At 34.9% G+C, this 17,068-nt stretch overlaps 4 protein-coding genes across 4 annotated transcripts; 2 read left to right on the top strand and 2 right to left on the bottom strand.

Annotated features, from left to right (window-relative positions):
• Window positions 1–4,221: 4,221 nt before the first annotated feature.
• LOC106307555 (naringenin,2-oxoglutarate 3-dioxygenase) lies at window positions 4,222–5,961 on the bottom strand. The gene is made up of 3 exons (XM_013744540.1): window positions 5,529–5,961; window positions 4,719–5,147; window positions 4,222–4,641 (listed from the first exon to the last, which is right to left on the bottom strand). Exons 1-3 carry the CDS (start codon window positions 5,886–5,888, stop codon window positions 4,354–4,356), a joined length of 1,077 nt encoding a protein of 358 aa, XP_013599994.1. The 5' UTR covers window positions 5,889–5,961; the 3' UTR covers window positions 4,222–4,353.
• Window positions 5,962–8,172: 2,211 nt separating this feature from the next.
• On the top strand, window positions 8,173–9,187 carry LOC106310764 (WEB family protein At3g51220). The gene is made up of 2 exons (XM_013747984.1): window positions 8,173–8,352; window positions 8,523–9,187. The coding sequence occupies exons 1-2, from the start codon at window positions 8,239–8,241 to the stop codon at window positions 8,997–8,999; spliced, it is 591 nt and encodes a 196-aa protein (XP_013603438.1). The 5' UTR covers window positions 8,173–8,238; the 3' UTR covers window positions 9,000–9,187.
• Window positions 9,188–10,788: 1,601 nt separating this feature from the next.
• LOC106311130 (auxin-induced protein 15A) lies at window positions 10,789–11,555 on the top strand. Its single transcript, XM_013748357.1, has one exon. It carries the CDS (start codon window positions 10,852–10,854, stop codon window positions 11,167–11,169), a length of 318 nt encoding a protein of 105 aa, XP_013603811.1. The 5' UTR covers window positions 10,789–10,851; the 3' UTR covers window positions 11,170–11,555.
• Window positions 11,556–14,697: 3,142 nt separating this feature from the next.
• On the bottom strand, window positions 14,698–17,062 carry LOC106309096. Its single transcript, XM_013746163.1, has 5 exons — window positions 16,946–17,062; window positions 16,772–16,871; window positions 16,314–16,689; window positions 16,047–16,228; window positions 14,698–15,000 (listed from the first exon to the last, which is right to left on the bottom strand). The coding sequence occupies exons 1-5, from the start codon at window positions 16,981–16,983 to the stop codon at window positions 14,698–14,700; spliced, it is 999 nt and encodes a 332-aa protein (XP_013601617.1). The 5' UTR covers window positions 16,984–17,062.
• Between the last annotated feature and the right edge of the window lie 6 nt (window positions 17,063–17,068).

Consider the following 17,068-nt stretch of genomic DNA (forward strand, 5'->3'; position numbering starts at 1 on the left):
GTCTTCCCAGCTGGACGACTTATCGGACGACTTAATTAAGTCGTCTGGAAAGTCTTCCATCTGGACGACTTATTAGACGACTTATAATAAGGCGTCTGGAAAGTCTTCCCAGCTGGACGACTTATCGGACGACTTAATTAAGTCGTCTGGAAAGTCTTCCATCTGGACGACTTATTAGACGACTTATAATAAGGCGTCTGGAAAGTCTTCCCAGCTGGACGACTTATCGGACGACTTAATTAAGTCGTCTGGAAAGTCTTCCATCTTTTTAAAGATAAAATTCATTTATTAAATAAAACATTTTAAACATATATTTTTTAAACATAAAAACAAAAATTAATAAAATAAACGAGAATAATTTGAAAGAAGCATCCGAGCTCAATTGTTGTCTTCATCACGTCCAAATTTACGCCATATATGTTCAACCAAATCAGCTTTCAGTTGTTCAACGTCAAAGTGTTGATCAAAGATTTGATCAAATGTATCATCAAGATTGTTGTTTTGAGAAGAAGAATCCATAAGAGAGAAAAATAGATTTTTGTGAATGTTGTTTTAAGAGAATAAACGAGAGAGAAATTGTTTGTGTTTGTGATCTAAAACCGTCTTTGAAAGCTCTTGTTCGTGAAAGCAAGATTTTAGTTCATGTTGTTTTAAGATAGAAAACGAGAGAGAAATTATAAAGAACATGAGAATGTAAAGGAAGAACAAAGGTTTATTTATACAAGTTTGTGACACATACAACATTACAACATCTTGTTCGTGACACAAAACAATAACACAACATAATTTGACCTCTTGTCCGTGACACAAAACAACAAGGACCACATTACACTGACCTCTTGTCTGTGATAGACAACAACAACAAAGCTATGAAGACATGATTATATAGACACAACAATCTTGAATACACTTGCATTGACATGAGAAGACTAAACTTACTACACAAAAAGACCAATACTTGTGTCCATGACTAAATGGAACACACTTACTCAAGAAGAAGACAACTTAGCTCACAAGATCTCATGTCTCTGATTTTTCTATCTATGTGCTTGGAACCTGAAGCCAATAAGACATGACATATCAATATCAATTATCATAATGAATGTAAATCTATCATCTAGCAGTTTTAGAATTTCAAAATGAAACATAGACAATTGGTTTTGACATGCCACACTAGACAGAAACATGAACAAGAACATAAATATGAAACATAGAACAACTTACAACAAGAACTTAAACATGAAACATAGAACAAGAACTTAAACAGAAACATATAACAATATATTAAACAGAACAACATCAGATCAACAAAGTTGGAGGTTTGGCTACTAAATTACTCAAACGAATAGAAAAGAGAGTTCTCGAAGATTCCTAAACTAAACCAAAAGTATTGATCCACAAGGATCTAATTGATGTTAATCAATAATGTTCATTGGTCCTAACAAAAAGCTATGAACTTTGAATACAATGGAACAAAGAAACAATAAGAAGAACCTGAGCTTTATTGAAGAAGACTTGATTCTTCTTGTGATCGTTGAATCTCAGCTCTCCTTCCTTGATGGATGACTCTGATCTTCCATCAATCGACCAATTCTGCCTCAGAAACAAACCATCGACGAAGAAAAGACGAAGAACGAAGAGAAGAGAAGACGAAGAACAAACCATCAAGTCTCATCTTCCATCAATCTACGAAGAGAAGACGAAGAGAAGACGAAGAACAAACCATCAATTCTGATCTTCAATCGATCGACGAAGAGAAGACAAAGAACAAACCATCGTCGTCCTCTGAGATGTCGAAGAACCGAAGAGATGACGGAGAAAACGAAGAGATGTCGAAGAACCGAGGAAAAGAAAAGGAAAAAGGAAAAAAAAAAAAAATTGTGTTGCCCACATTCTGACACGTGTGTCCTTCTTTCCTTAAGAAACAGATCTGAAAATCACAGATTAAGGATCGGTTATACATATTTTAATTTTGTTTTCATTTAATTAATTGTTGTTATTTGTTTAAAAACTCATTTAGGAAACTGCAATAATGATGCTCTAAGTAAGAGAACCATATTGAATATCTAAAATAAAAACAAAAACAAAACTATCTTGTAAAATTGATTATAATTAGTTTTAACATACTTATGAAGATTTAAGTTACTAAAATGATACTTATGAAGACTTTGACAACATCAAATGAAAATCTTTAGCATTTCTCTTTCTTGTCATTTGTTATTTTGTTTATTTTTACTGTTAAATATTCTTTTAAATTTCTCTACGAGTAATGTTAGGCATGGGCGTTTGAGTATCCGTTTGGATCGGGTTTTCTGATTTTTGGGTTTACGCTCCTAGGTCCATACTAAAATTTTTTTAGTACGGGTCGGGTTCAGATAATAACACTTCGGGTTCGGTTCAAAATTGTATTGCATCCTAAAACCCGTAAAGGAACCATATATCATTCAGATTCATGTTATATCGGTTCGGTTCGGATATAACCAAAGTAAAAAACAAAAATTTAAAACAAAACATAAAGAAAAACCTCTAAATTAAATAAAAATTAATCTATCACACATAAAATTGATAAAATAACAATAAAATGTTAAATCAAACATGAAAACAAACATCATTTGTAAACAATATGCATTACCGTATAGAGAATAGACTTGTTATTTAAATGAGCAAATTATAAAGTACTTATTTATAACTAATTGTGTACTTAGAGTATTTATTAAAATTTTAATATTTATTTTTATATATCATATCACCACAGATATTGAATTTTATAATTGAAACACTTATATATATTTCAAAATATTTATATTGACTATTAATTTTGGATTTTTCGGGTTTGGTTAATAATACTTCGGGTTCGAATATTTTTTGTACCACCCTAAAAGACCCATTTGGATATTTTTACATTTCAGATCGGAAAACGGGTCGGGGTTTTTGGTTCGGGTTCAGTTCGGATTTCGGGTTCCTGATTTGATGCCCATGCCTAAGTAATGTTATTGGGAAATTTTGTTAAAAAATAGGTTTAGATAGTGCCTAATATCTAGATGGCAAATCGGTCATAAACAAAATGAGTTTTCAAAATTTGATTTATAAGATTCAAATTGGTTTATTATTTCAAATTGGTTAAAATTTGTTAAAATTAATTTAAATTGATTTAAATATATTAAATTAGACAAAAATATTATTGCAAATTTACAAACAAGTTTATTTCCTTTTGTATATGTAATTTTATAATTCATCAAAATAATTTTATAATTAAATTCAAAAACTAAAATGACTAATGTAAATATATAAAGAAATAAATCCATCAATTGTTAATGCCTAGATCCCGTATATGCTCTGAATTATCTTCGTAATTAATAGTTCTCTACGAAAAGCCAAGTTATGGTGTACCGATTTCTTAAACATTGTTAGGAAGTACAGTGAAACCTCTATAAATTAATAATGTTGGGACTACATCAAAATTATAATTTTTTTATTAGTTTATAGAGATATTAATTTATCGATATACTAATTAAACCAAAAACTCAATTTGGGACTATAAAATTATATTATTTTATAGAGCTTTTTAGTGTATATTAATTTATAGATTGTTAATCAAAAGAGGTTATACTGTATCTACCCAAAAAGTTAAAAATAAAAATATCAAATCTTAAAAAGTGACATTAAAATATTAGATATATTAAAATACTTTTGTCTGTTTTTACATTAAGATATCCAATCTTTTTTATATAATTATGTTTTTTGAAGACTATCCCCATTTGATAACTTTCCAAATGAACTTGTTTGTTTTAAGTTTATTTTCAATTGGAGTTTCTAAGTTCTCATTTAAATATAAGTGTATGTCTATAGAAATATTAGTATCTAGTTATGGATATCTCAAGATCATGTAAACTTTAATCCAAAATATCTTAAATGAGATAGTTTTTTTAGATTTAGTATTTCAAATGTAATACTTTGTAACAAAGTTTTCATAATTTAAAAATATTCTTAATAAAATATGAAAATTTATGTAATACATTTAGAAATTTTGTTTGAAAACTTTCTACTGGGATAAGTATTTATATTTTTTTGAGAATCTTGCTTGAAAATTATGACTGAGGTGGACGATCACTACCATTGTACAAAGAGAACTGCAATCGTGGTGAAAAAAAATACGTGGTAGTATTGAAGGTTGTTGTCGATAATGCTTTGACATTAGTGGCATGTGATGTTTACGTCATAGACATTATTATCAATATTTTTATATGATAGAAACGATATAAATCTCAAATTCACCCAACATGACATAACTTAATTTCAGTACCGACTTACACAACCGAACCAACACAATAGTAAGGGGCCAACACAAGGAGTCTAAGCGATGATTTGGTCTAGAGGCTTGGCAGCTTCCTTGTGGTCATGCTCTTCTTTCGCCAGCTTCTTGAGGCGAGCCAGCTCGAGATCTCTACTCATCTTTCTCTTATACATCTCCGCAAACGTAATTGGCTCCTCCAAGATCGGCTTCTCTCCTTCTCTCACTTTAAGCGGATACACGGTTGCTTCCGGCGCCGGATTCTGGAACGTGGCTATTGATAGTCTGCTCGAGTTGGAGTTCACCACTGCCTGGTGGTCAGCGTTCTTGAACCTCCCGTTGCTCAGATACTTCAAGAGACATGCAAGTTTTACCAAGTCAAAATTGATAAAATAAAAGCAGAATTAATGTGAGAAAGTATACTGACGTGACCATGGTCGCCAAGATTAACAACAAAAGCTCCTTCAACAGGCTGAACTGTAATCCATGTCTTCCCACCGTCTCGTGTGGCTTGTAAACCACCAACTTGGTCTTGGAGCAGCAAAGTGATGGTTCCAGGGTCAGTGTGACGCTTGAGTCCGAGGGTTAGATCAGGCTGAGGGCATTTTGGGTAATAGTTAACAACTATTTTCTGGTCCATATCGACGCATGCATTGGTGAGTGCCTCTTTCTCGAGCCCCATAGCTTCAGACAAAACCTCAAGAAGTTTACAAGCCAAACCCATCAGCCTCTCGCTGTACTCCTCCGTCACTTTCACCCATCCTTCCGGCTTAGTCGGCCACCGTGAGTAGTCTCTGTTTCTCACCGGGTACGAGAAATACGTCACGATCTCTCTCCAATCTTGAACAGACTCTCCCTGCATTTATAATGATTATTTCGTATTTAACTACAAGAGCATAATTTGCAGTTTACGGTCCTAAGAAACATATGTGTCTAAAGGTCGAGTAATTCTTCAAAATAAAGAACTCTAGTAGAAAACTGTTAGGATCTTAAATTTCTCAGAAGAAAGACCTAACATAAGATACAAGTGACATATGATGAATTACATGACAAACAAAACCGATCTACGTAACACAAGTGAGACATTGGCATATAACCCAATACATAGATATATATATATATATATACCCTTAAATTATTTAAAATTATTTAAAATTTTATAGAATTTTTATAAATTATCTATAGCTCCTTAAATTGCAGGACCGGCCAAAGCTAAACAATACTATGGTGGATGTACCTGAAGATGACTAGAGACAATGAATCCTCCCTTTTTACCACCAGACATGTCGAACTTGAGTTTCTCCTCAGGAGGTAAGGCGAAGAAGTCTCGAGCGAGACGAGTCATATCGGCCACCAAACTAGTATCCATTCCATGATCGACCACCTGAAAAACACCCCAGTTCTCACAAGCCTCAACGATCTGTCGACAGATCTCTCCTCTTTTCTCACCAACATCGTCGATTCCGGCGAGAGAGATCACGGGGATCTCCGTGCTAAACTCATTGTAGGCAACCTTGGGACGTTCGTCCTCGTCCCGGACAAACTTAGAGTTGAGCTTAGTCTCTCCGGCAAGCTCAGTTAGAGTTCCTGGAGCCATTTATAATTATCAAGAATGTAAAAGGAATGCATGAACAAGAAAAAGAGAGAGAATATGTAATGGATATATAAGAAGAGAAAGAGAGTGCGTGGTAGCTGGGAAAACCTTTCAAAGCTTGTGATGACTGACAAATGAAGAGATCGTTGGCTACCTACCACCGTGCTTCTATCTCCTCTCTTTCTAGAAAGACAAGTAACTCAACTAACTACGTGCTTATGCATTTATTCTTGTAATAAACTTAAAAACATCCATAATTATTATTATTTTTGCTAGATTTCAACATATTATATGACATGGACGTTTTACGCTACAGTTTTTTTACACCATGACGAATTGTAGTCGTATGTTTTTTTAACGATGAAAAGAAAAGCCACGTCTTAACAAATTGTTGTGGTCCATGAATATCCACGTAATTGAGATATTGTTCTGGTACGGGCTTGCGTTACAAATTTACAAAAATCCAGATCATCATCAACTTGCAATGCATGGTTATTATTATTTCCTGATTCTGTTGAGGAGAGAAAATCCAGATTAGTAATTAATCAACTAATCAACAGCTTGATTTTTTCGACCAAAAAGAAAAAATCAACAACTTGATTTCTTTTTCTTAGAGTGTGAGTTGTAGTCTTGAAGATTATATATGCACTTTAAATTTGACAATAATAAATTGTAGTTTTGAGTTTTTTTTTGTTTTATTTGAGTTTAGTAAAATCTTTTCAAACCCACTCAAATTTGTTGTAAAATTAAATTTATAAGTTTTTTTTTCACATGATTAATTTTAAATTATGATTTCTTGGTCATGAAATTAATAGGACATTATTCAGTATGAATTTTAAAATGAATAAAATTCTTTCAGTTCAGTTTTTTTTTCAAAAAAAAATATTAATTGTATCTAGTCATTGATTGATTCATTCAAATTATGCTGGGCTGCTTCGTATTCGGTCACACAAGTGTAATCTGGTGATAAATTTTCATTTGTAATTTCTGAGGCCCATTACTGAGGACGAATAAGGAGAAAGGTCGCTGTCGTTGATTATTTGGTAGTACTAGCAAAGAAGTTGAAGAAAACTAACAGAACACATGAAAACCGAAGGACGCTCCAACGAACCTCTCTACTTGTATTTACCCAAAGTTATATTTTGTGTGAAGTAAACGCAAAGACATTTTCAACTATCTACTCTATCAAAATAAAAATGCAATTTGAAAAGTTAACAACTTTCCAATCACGTTTGTCGTTTAGTTTGATTTCAAAATGAAATGACTATAAAATGATTGAACCATTAAATAATCTTAATCATAACGTGGTCAGTTATTCTCTAATCAAGAGCCGGCTCAACACTGTTACGGGCCCTAGGGCAAAAAATATTTTTTTTACCCTCTAAACTTTATATGTAGATAATGTTTAAAATGTTTTTAAAATTTAATCAGTAATATTTTGTAATAAAAATAAAACTATATACATATCAAATCATTTGAACCCTTTTCAATTTTATTTATTATATATAAAAATATAGATTATAAAAAAATTGGGCCCCTTAATTAGTATTATACGGGGGGACACGGGCTTGGGCCCGGGACGGTCGCACCGCTTGTTCCCCTCTAATAAGCCGGCCCTGCTCTAATCTAGTCACCATCCGTTTCAGCAATAACAACCAACCGTTGTAAACCTATTTGAGAGGGTGAATGCTTATTTCTTTATAAAACGCTTAATATACATGGTTCGTCATAGGCCTGGGATTTTTATCCATAACCGAATACCCGAACCGGAACCGACCCGAAATAGACCGGTTCGGTTCGGTTTCGGTTCTAGGCAATTTATCCGATGGGTATTAGTGTTAATTATCCATGGGTATCGGTTCGGTTCCGGTTTTTACCCGAAACCGAACGGGTACCCGTTTAACCCGAATTCTATGCTTAAAAAACATAGATTTGTATCTTTCGAGGGTTGAACCCGGGTTGGATAGGCAAAGCAACAACTGCAATACCACTAGACTAGTTCAACTTCGTTGTATTTAATACATATTACTAATATATATACGATTTCTATTAATTTTTTTTAAAAAAATAAAATAAATAAATAAAAAACTGGTATATAATTATTTTATTTTGTAAATATTTATATAATTCACATAAGAAACGGGTACCCGGAACCGACCCCAAACCGGTAGTACCCGATCCGAAACCCGAACCGAAATTTACTAAGTACCCATTGGGTATAGAATTCATTTATCCGAAAAACCCGGACCCGATCGGATCTTATCCGAAGTCCCAGCCCTAGTTCGTCATGACATATACCACAAACTCATACAACTAAAGCAACAAAACAACCCTTAACCAGCTGCATTCTGCAATGGTTCGCGCTGAGATAGACACTGGAGCTCCTTTCCGGTCTGTTAGAGAGGCTGTCACTCTCTTCGGCGAGAGAATTCTTCTTGGAGATAATTACATCAACAAGTCCGCAGAGGTTAGAAAACTAAACGCTTACATGTTTTGCATATAACATTAACCTGAGATATGTGACTATATATATGTGTGTGTTTTTTTTAATTGATATATATATATATATATATATATATATATATATGTATCAATCATTAACATTGTTGCAATGATTTTTTCGACCGTGTGGCTTAGAGAGACAATGGAGATAGTAATGCGGTTTTCAGAAGCAAAAGCATAGAAGCTGAGTTGGATGAAGCAAAGGAGAATCTGAAGAAAGCTGAAGAAGAGAACAAGGTTTTGTCTCAGCTCCTCGAAACACTAACACAAGAGCTTGAAACCACTAAGGAAATGCTAAATCATTCACTTAGAAAATTCCCAGAAGACCCTCAAGTCGACGATGACCTCAAGTTCATAGAGCAATCCACGGTTATTGATCCGGATAGCATAACCGAGATTAAGATGAACCGGTTTGATCAAAATGATGTGTATGATGAGGATGGTCTGGAGAGGAGGCGTTCGGTGAAGTTTGCGAATCCACCGTTGTTAACGAAGGTCATTCAGAGCAAAGATGATAAGAAGAACCAAGCTATAGTAAAGAAGCAGACAAAGAAGATGAAGCCGTTGGTCCCAATGGCTGCTTGGCTCTTTGCAAGAAACCGGTCACGTTAACCGCTTTTAGCGATCCTTGTCTCGCGTTTATACTCACGTATGCCTTTACGAATTCTGAAATAATATTCCCAAAACTAGTTGTTCTTATTTTGGGGGCTCGTTCGACTTTATTTTGTCATATTTTTATTTTCGACATGTAACTGGGAAGCCGAAACTATAAGAGGCCATGACTACAAAATATTCAAAACTACTGTATTTGTTTGCTACCGATGAGAAAGCAGAAGAAAAGTCTCAAACTAGCTTTGAGTTTAACAGAGAGCATACAAACATATAAGATGCCTCTCAAACCAGGGTTGGTGCTATAAGTTTGAATCTTTAAACAAAAATTAAACAAGCGAAGCCGAAGAGATGAGTGATCAACTTTCGCGTACGACAACTAACTTTTTTAAAAAAATGATGAGTCTATATATATGTTGAAAGCTTTTATTAATCTCATATAATTTATGTGTAATAAAACTATAATAACATGTGTCTATATACTGAAAGCTATTACTAATCTCATATCATTTATGTATAATATAATTATAGTAACATGAGTATATATGTGCTTTGTGGTAATTGGGATAAAGAAAAACATGGACTTACGATGAAAATGAGACAACAACTAAAACCCCATTTTAGTTACAAACCAAAACATGCCTAGAAGGTAGTCAAAATCAGACTAAAGATAACAGGGAAGGCCTATAACAGAAAACAAAGAGTAACTATAGATAAGAGTGACCAATAAAGACAACAATCGGATCGGATTCATGTTCAATAGACTCATGTAACTACTAAACCAAAAAATAGAAAAATATATACACCTATTAAGCATGGAAAATACACATTATAAGTTGCAAAAAAATGTACACATAGTAAATCAAAAATGAAAAGGAGCTTTATTCTTTGACCAAAAAAAAAGGAGCTTTATTCTTCTTGTTCACCTGAGGGAGCACTTCGTGCCGTTTTGGTTACATCCACTCCGTTTTGGTTACATCCACTGACGTTCTGTTGTTTTATTTCTCACTAAATGGCATGGCCCCTATTTTTTTTTACTTCTCCTAGCAGTCATCACTAGCTCGATCTTTATAATTCTTGGGTTCACCCCCTAGGATGAACCTTTCACCAACCAATAGAATTTCATTATTTCAAATTTGATATCTTTTAAAATTGGAAACAAAATATTGTTAAGTTATATTATTTTTTTAAAATAAAAAAACTAAAACAAAATAGTATTTACAGAAAAAAATTAATTTTTTTTCAGTAAACACTAAACCCTAAATCCTAATCTAAACCCTAAATCCTAATCCATAAACCCTAAACCCTTGGGTAAATCTTAAACCCTTGGGTAAACCCTAAACCTTGGATAAATCTTAAACTCTAAATAAAAAAACATTAAACACTAAAACTCTAAACCCTAAATCCTAAACCTAAACCCTTTTGTGTTTTAGTGTTTAGTGATATTGATTTATAGTTTAGGATTTATCCAAGGGTTTAGGGTTTATCCAAGGGTTTAGGGTATAATATTTAGGGTTTAGGATTATGATTTAGGGTTTAGTGTTTTGCCGACGACGCTAAAAATATATTTTTTGTAATTAGTATTATTTTTTTATTTTTTTACCTTTTAATTTAAAAAACATAATATAATTTGACAATATTTTGTTTCCTTTTTTAAAAGATATCGAATATGAAACAACACAATCTTATTGGTCGGTGAACCTCCTAGGGGGTGAACCCAAGAATAAGTCATCTTTATATATAGACATAATAAGTTGTAATTCTACCAAGGAGTCAAAGAGAAAAAGAAAAAAATTGCAGCCATTCCCATTCATCAAAGTTATGAAAAAGTGAGAGTATCTATACAAAATATATAATGGGGATAAAGATAGCAAGTAAGGCGCAGACAGAAAAAGTGGCAGCACCACTGAAGCAGATGCTGAAGAGATGCTCAAGCTTACTGAAGAAGGGCAAAGAAGAGGTGCCTAGGAAGGGACATTTCGCTGTCTACGTGGGGCAATCCAGATCTCGTCACGTCATCCCCATCACACACCTCAATCATCCAATCTTCCAGATGATGCTGCATGAAGCGGAGAAAGAGTTTGGGTTCAGGCAAGAGAGAGGCATCACCATTCCTTGCGACCAAAATATATTTCTCTTTCTCTTGGACATCATATCAAATCTCACTAGCTAGTTCATAGTTTGAGTTTCCTCCCATTATAAGCGGAATAGTTACTACGGATGCACAACCCTCTTTTTTTCTCATGGACATCCTTGGGTTCCACGTTACTCCACATGTGTGTCTGTCTCTATAAACATATGGATGATCGATGATCATGATTGAAGCTAACCTGGTCTCTTCAACACTCATATATCAACAACTCATTACAAGATATTTCAGCATTAATTTATTGATGACTGTTCTTGTTGTGATACAAATATCGTAAATGTTGCGGTTAAACTTATATTTTGTTTTACTCTTTACATTTTATAGCCATAACATGTAAAGGATAAATATTTATCGCCCTCCATAGACGTTTTCATTCGTCTCGCCATATGAGATGAGAGAGCTGCTATCAAATTGTTGCTTCGTGTGTTGAGAAAAAATGCCATAATCTAAGCCCACATTTTAATTGTAAAATAAGACATGATTTATTTATTTAGATTTATATTATATGTTTGAGTTTTTTTTCACTTGAAAAGTGCATGTTATTCTTCATATTTGCATTGTCTGAAGCTTGGTTATCATAATAATACAGATAATATTTGTCAATAAATACCGGATTGTGTAAGTTTTGTAAATGATTTTGTTGGTTTTCATTAATGTTTTTAAGGCTTGGTTTTCATTAGCCTTATTTTGCATGTTTTGATATATATTAAAGTTTTTTTATTACAAAAGAAAGTTATGACGAAAACCACAATAGATAGGCCGCGTTAAAGGCACGGCACTACATGATGCCCGCCCACAGTTTTAAATTTTGGAACACATTTTATTTTCAGTTGTTATAGTATTATCTTAGGATCAAATATTGTTGTAATTTTTTTTTTGTTCAACTTATTGTTGTAAATTATATTAAAAAATATTGTTGTAAAGACAAAACAAGTAAACGCGTGTAGCATGAATGTGACACAAGCGCATGAAAATGCGCTTCCTTTTTACAAAAAAAAAAAAGAAAAAAAATTGCGCTTCCTCCACCGTCACATGAGCTGAGTTTGCTTATCGAATATTTTTATATTTGTGGACTCATTTATCTTAGATTCTATGATTTAACATTTCATCCTTTTTAATCATAAAAGCGTTAGTCATGCGTATGTATAGCAGCATGCAAATTGGTTACAAAAATGACAAGCCTGCGATTGACGTATTTGCTTACATAATGCGTCCATTCATATCTTCTTCTTTTTTTTGGACAAGCGCCCATTCATATATCTTAGATAATCAGAAATAGCTTGTTTTTCCCTCTGGATTATTATGATATATATTTCAAATTAAAATTACTATGGGAAATCGACATGAAAAGGCCATGTGAATGTGGTTTTGAAGTCGATGATACAACTATCTCTTCCTCTTTTAATCTCTGTTTGAGTATATCAGCTTTCCAATGGTTTCAAATGTAATCCAAATCATCTTCAAACTTAAAATTTAATATTCATTCAAAAAAAATTAAAATTTAAAATAACATAAACACTAGTAAAAATCTAACGCATAGCCACTACAAAGTCGTGGCTATAGAGCAAATTATCGTGGCTATAAAAGAAATCAGCCACGCTTAGATGTCCGAAAAGTAGCGTGGCTATAGCCTCGTGGCTAGAAATAAGCGTGGTTTTTCGTGGCTACTAGCCACGTAATTACCACGCGCATTTTCGTGGCAATATTAGCCACGATATAATATTAAGACGTTGCTATTGCAAGTGGCTATTATAGCCACGATATAATATTCAGACGTGGCTATTGCTAGTGGCTATAATAGCCACGATATTGCCACTTATTAGACGTGGCACTATTAGCCACGGTTTAAAACTATTTTTCAGTGGCTATTATTTTCACGATTTAGCTACTAAGATTCAACATTTATAGTATCCACTGTTTTGAAAAACATTCTAAATTAGAGATTTAATTAGCCAATTTTCATATTAGAGATTCATTCAAATTATTAAAATTGCACATTCAATAAACACAGAGCATAATATACAAGATAGTCAAGGTTCAACATTCATAAAAAGTTACATAAGACAAGGTTAAAAGTTTTGAGTCTAAGAAGAGTATCAAAAGACCTTGTTACAAAAGAGGTTATAAGATAAAGTACCAACTTCTAAATGCCATTGGGAGGATTAGGCTGACCAGATGGTGCTTGAGCCTGATGATCAGAAGTCTGTCCAGTAGGTGCTTGCGGGGGCCTAAGTGTTTGGAGGAGCTGATTGATTGCTTCCCTTGTTGTTGCAAAGTCCTGTCTCATGTCTGAGACGTCCTGTTTCACCCCAGCAACATCAGAAGTGACACTTTGGAGGGTTGTCTCAAGACCGCCCACACGCATCTCCAGGTCCAGGTTGCGGGCAATACCATTGGGGACGCGTGAAGAAGGCGCATGCTCCCTGAATTGTTCACTGCCCAGTCCGTAAACATATCCCCTCCTACTCTTAGCATTCTGTCAAGAGAAATGGAAAAATATTCAAAACCAAGCAAGACCAAACAGAAACTAACATAAGGCTATTTGATCAACTCAGGTAACACATGTAATGCAATTGTCAAAACAGAACAGAAGATTAAAAGTGTCCGAGAATAAAAATGTTAAGCTATCATACCTTCAGATAAGCCTTGTTTAACATGAGGCGAGAAGGAGCAGATGATGCACTTGGACTCCCTGGTGATCCTTCAGTGTTAGAGAGCTGTGTGGCTTCCATCTCGGCCTGAGTTACCAGTTCTTCAGCCCGATAGTCCACAAAAGTCCCATCTGGTCGGGAGTGTGTCTCCCTGACAAGGGCAGTGTAGGATGGTGGTTCACCAGAGGCTTGCGTCTGCAAAAAAAAAAGAAATTAGGAAGACAAATGATAGTACAGACATGGAAGATACCATGTTATACGCTATCCTTGCAAAACACCTAGGGCCTGCATTATGCTTGTGGCACCCTTTACCCACAGGATCAGCCTTGCGGCTTTTAGCAGCCTTCTTGCTTTTCTTTTTAGCTTCATCAGTCGCCCAATACTCCAGAAGCAGTGTCCAGTCGCTATCATTGATGTACTTTGGCTTCTTGTGTTGCCTCTTCTTCTTGCTAATCCTTTCACCAACGGATGTCATCGTTTCCTTCTTCCACAGACCGTAGACCAAATCATTAAATTGAGACTCCCAGTATAAATTTTGCTACAACAAAAAACAAAACAGTAAGAGGTTTAGAAATAGGAAATAATAACAGTAAGAGATTTAAAAAAAAATGAAATTTTTGATTACCACAAACGTTTGCCACCAGGAATCCTTCCTTTCCTCAGGCACCTTATTCCAACTCTTCCAAGGACCCATGTAGTATCCTTGCCAAGTTGCACGGATGAAAGCATGGATACATGGGTCAATACCAAACCTAAGATGATAACAAACATCAGTAACTGAAACAAGACTATGACAAAATCCTACCTAAAATTTCACAAAACAATCCTAACAGAAACAATCCTAACCAATCAAAGACCCAATTCAAATAACAGAACATTCAAAGATGAGGAAGTGATCTTATCATAAAGCTCCATTCAGCTTATCAGGATGGAGATGTGGCTGTGAGAGCCTAGCAGGTGAGTTGAGCATCGCATTAAGGGTCATCTGCGGGTAGCTGTTGGAACGAGATGAGGAAGCAGCATGGTTTGGAGCGGCTCCAGTAGCACCAGGAGGCATAGAAGGAGACCCAGCATGGTTTGGAGCGGCTCCAGTAGCACCAAGAGGCATAGGAGGAGACCCAGCATGGTAAACAGCGGGTCCAGTAGCACCCGGAGGCATAGGAGGAGACGCAGCTTGTGTTCCAGGTGCTCTTGTTGAGTTCATCTGTACAAAACCAACAAGAACACATCTTTAGAGTCAAGAAAGAGAGAAAGACAAATCCCTAGATCGAAAACCCTAAAACATCATATCAAAACCCCTAATCGATACTCTAAAATAAACAAAACCCTAGATCGAAACAGAAAGTAGACATGTAACAACCAATCAAACAAGACAGAGAGAAATCGAAACCCTAGATCGAAAACCCTAAAACATCATATCGAATCGAGAATCGAAGGGTTTCATCTCCGAGAAAGGAGAAGAGAAAGAGAGAGGGTTACCATGAGAGGTGGGAGATGGAATCGGAGACGGCGAATTGAATCGGAGACGGCGAGATTGAACCGGAGACGGCGACACAAGAAACGGAGAGGAGAAGAACCATTCCGTCGCGAGTCGGGAGAGAGAGTTTGTCTTTTTTTCTCTAAGTGTTGAGAAGAAAGAAGAAAACTGAATTATTAAACCCTTTTCTACAGCCACGAAATATCAGTGGCTAAACCGTATGAACCGCGAAATTAAAAACAATTGGAGCCAAAACCAAATCAATTGGTTTACCAAAATTTTGGACTAGCCACGATTTAGACACGCAGTTACAGTGGCAATATGTAATATCTCGCTGGAAACCAAAAAAAAATTCGAGCCAAACCAATTGGTTTTCTCTATTTTCCTTATAGCCACGAAACAGCCACTAATAAACCGTGGCTGTATCTAAAAACGCGTAACAACAAACACCCAACCCCTAAAGCACAATCCCTAAAACCCAAACTCTTTTCCATCAAACTTTATACCCATACAACAACTACAATTCAAACCCTTCATACATTCATATATTTTACATAATATAATTTTTCAAACAATCTCACAACATATTTTACAAACTTTATAACATATTTTACAACCTTACAACATATTTTACAAACCTTATAACATATTTTACAACCTTAAGCATATATTTGACTACTCTGAATCACCGTCTGATTGTACCTCAACATCTGATACATATTCATCGTTTGGAGGATTCACCGGGGCAAGATCATAATCAGAAACTCAACAACATGTGTTTCCACCCATGAACTTTCTGCAACTTGGTCACGTCTATCATCCTGCCACGCAGTTAAAGCAATTTCGGACGTTTCTCGGATTCCTCGAGGAATAATTTTTGCGCATGCCCACCAATCATCGGCAGAATGTCGACGTACCCGTGGATAAGAAATAAAACATGCTTGATCACAATTACCTGGTCATGATACAATAACATCTAAGTTTAAAATTATGGCCTTTCATCAAACATTAAATCTCAAGCACATATATATTTCACTTACCAGGTAATACAAAAGGATCATATTTTGCATATTGTCTTCGTGGTGAGACATCAACAAGACCAGATGGATGTATTCTCATACCGCGATTTTCCGTGGTGTCAAACCACGAACATTTAAAAATCATGACCTTCAAGCCAACATCACCATGATACTCCACCATCATAATCTCCTGTATGAGGCCATAGTAGTCTGTTTCATTGGTTCCAGGAACACAAACACCATAATGTTGAGTTTTTCTATTTTGACCGTGGTTATGTGTGTGGAAAGTGTATCCCCGGGTGTGATATATTGGCCAAGACCTATAATTGCGCCTAGGACCTTGTACAAAATCCAACATCCACATAGGAAATGTGTAAAACTGAGTCGCATCGTTAATCTGCAATATAATAACATTGTTATAAATTACATCATAAAATAAATAAATTGTGGAACTTGATAATAATAAAACAAAAACTCACATAGTCTTTGCACCACTCTGCAAAGTTGGTGTCTTTCGCTTTTTGCATTGCAACTGGAGTAATATCAGGAATACTCCGTGTCATATATTCTTCAAACATCCTGCACACATTTAAAATATTAATTATGTAACTAGAAATATGTATTTATATTATATTTTCATAATATTAAGGTACCTTTCATATGGAGCAAATGTTTCACAGTTGAGCATCATAAATGTCTGAAGAACGGTGTTATCTTTATCATTTAACCAACCAGTTGAGCATTGACCACTGATTCTCCCTTCGTGGTAAAACAAA

This window comes from Brassica oleracea, chromosome C8 (genome assembly GCF_000695525.1).
Source record: "Brassica oleracea var. oleracea cultivar TO1000 chromosome C8, BOL, whole genome shotgun sequence".
NCBI classification, from domain to species: domain Eukaryota; kingdom Viridiplantae; phylum Streptophyta; class Magnoliopsida; order Brassicales; family Brassicaceae; genus Brassica; species Brassica oleracea.

Bases quoted from the DNA above. Each gene is read 5' to 3' on its own strand.
- LOC106310764 (XM_013747984.1), top strand. From the start codon at position 8,239: ATGGTTCGCGCTGAGATAGACACTGGAGCTCCTTTCCGGTCTGTTAGA. The intron at 8,353-8,522 runs GTTAGAAAACTA...CGTGTGGCTTAG, and splicing joins ACATCAACAAGTCCGCAGAG to AGAGACAATGGAGATAGTAA.
- LOC106311130 (XM_013748357.1), top strand. From the start codon at position 10,852: ATGGGGATAAAGATAGCAAGTAAGGCGCAGACAGAAAAAGTGGCAGCA.
- LOC106309096 (XM_013746163.1), bottom strand. From the start codon at position 16,983: ATGATGCTCAACTGTGAAACATTTGCTCCATATGAAAG. The intron at 16,872-16,945 runs GTACCTTAATAT...AAATGTGTGCAG, and splicing joins ACATTTGCTCCATATGAAAG to GATGTTTGAAGAATATATGA. The intron at 16,229-16,313 runs GTAAGTGAAATA...TATCATGACCAG, and splicing joins TGATCCTTTTGTATTACCTG to GTAATTGTGATCAAGCATGT.
- LOC106307555 (XM_013744540.1), bottom strand. From the start codon at position 5,888: ATGGCTCCAGGAACTCTAACTGAGCTTGCCGGAGAGACTAAGCTCAAC. The intron at 5,148-5,528 runs GTACATCCACCA...TTATAAATGCAG, and splicing joins TTGTCTCTAGTCATCTTCAG to GGAGAGTCTGTTCAAGATTG. The intron at 4,642-4,718 runs GTCAGTATACTT...TGTCTCTTGAAG, and splicing joins ATCTTGGCGACCATGGTCAC to TATCTGAGCAACGGGAGGTT.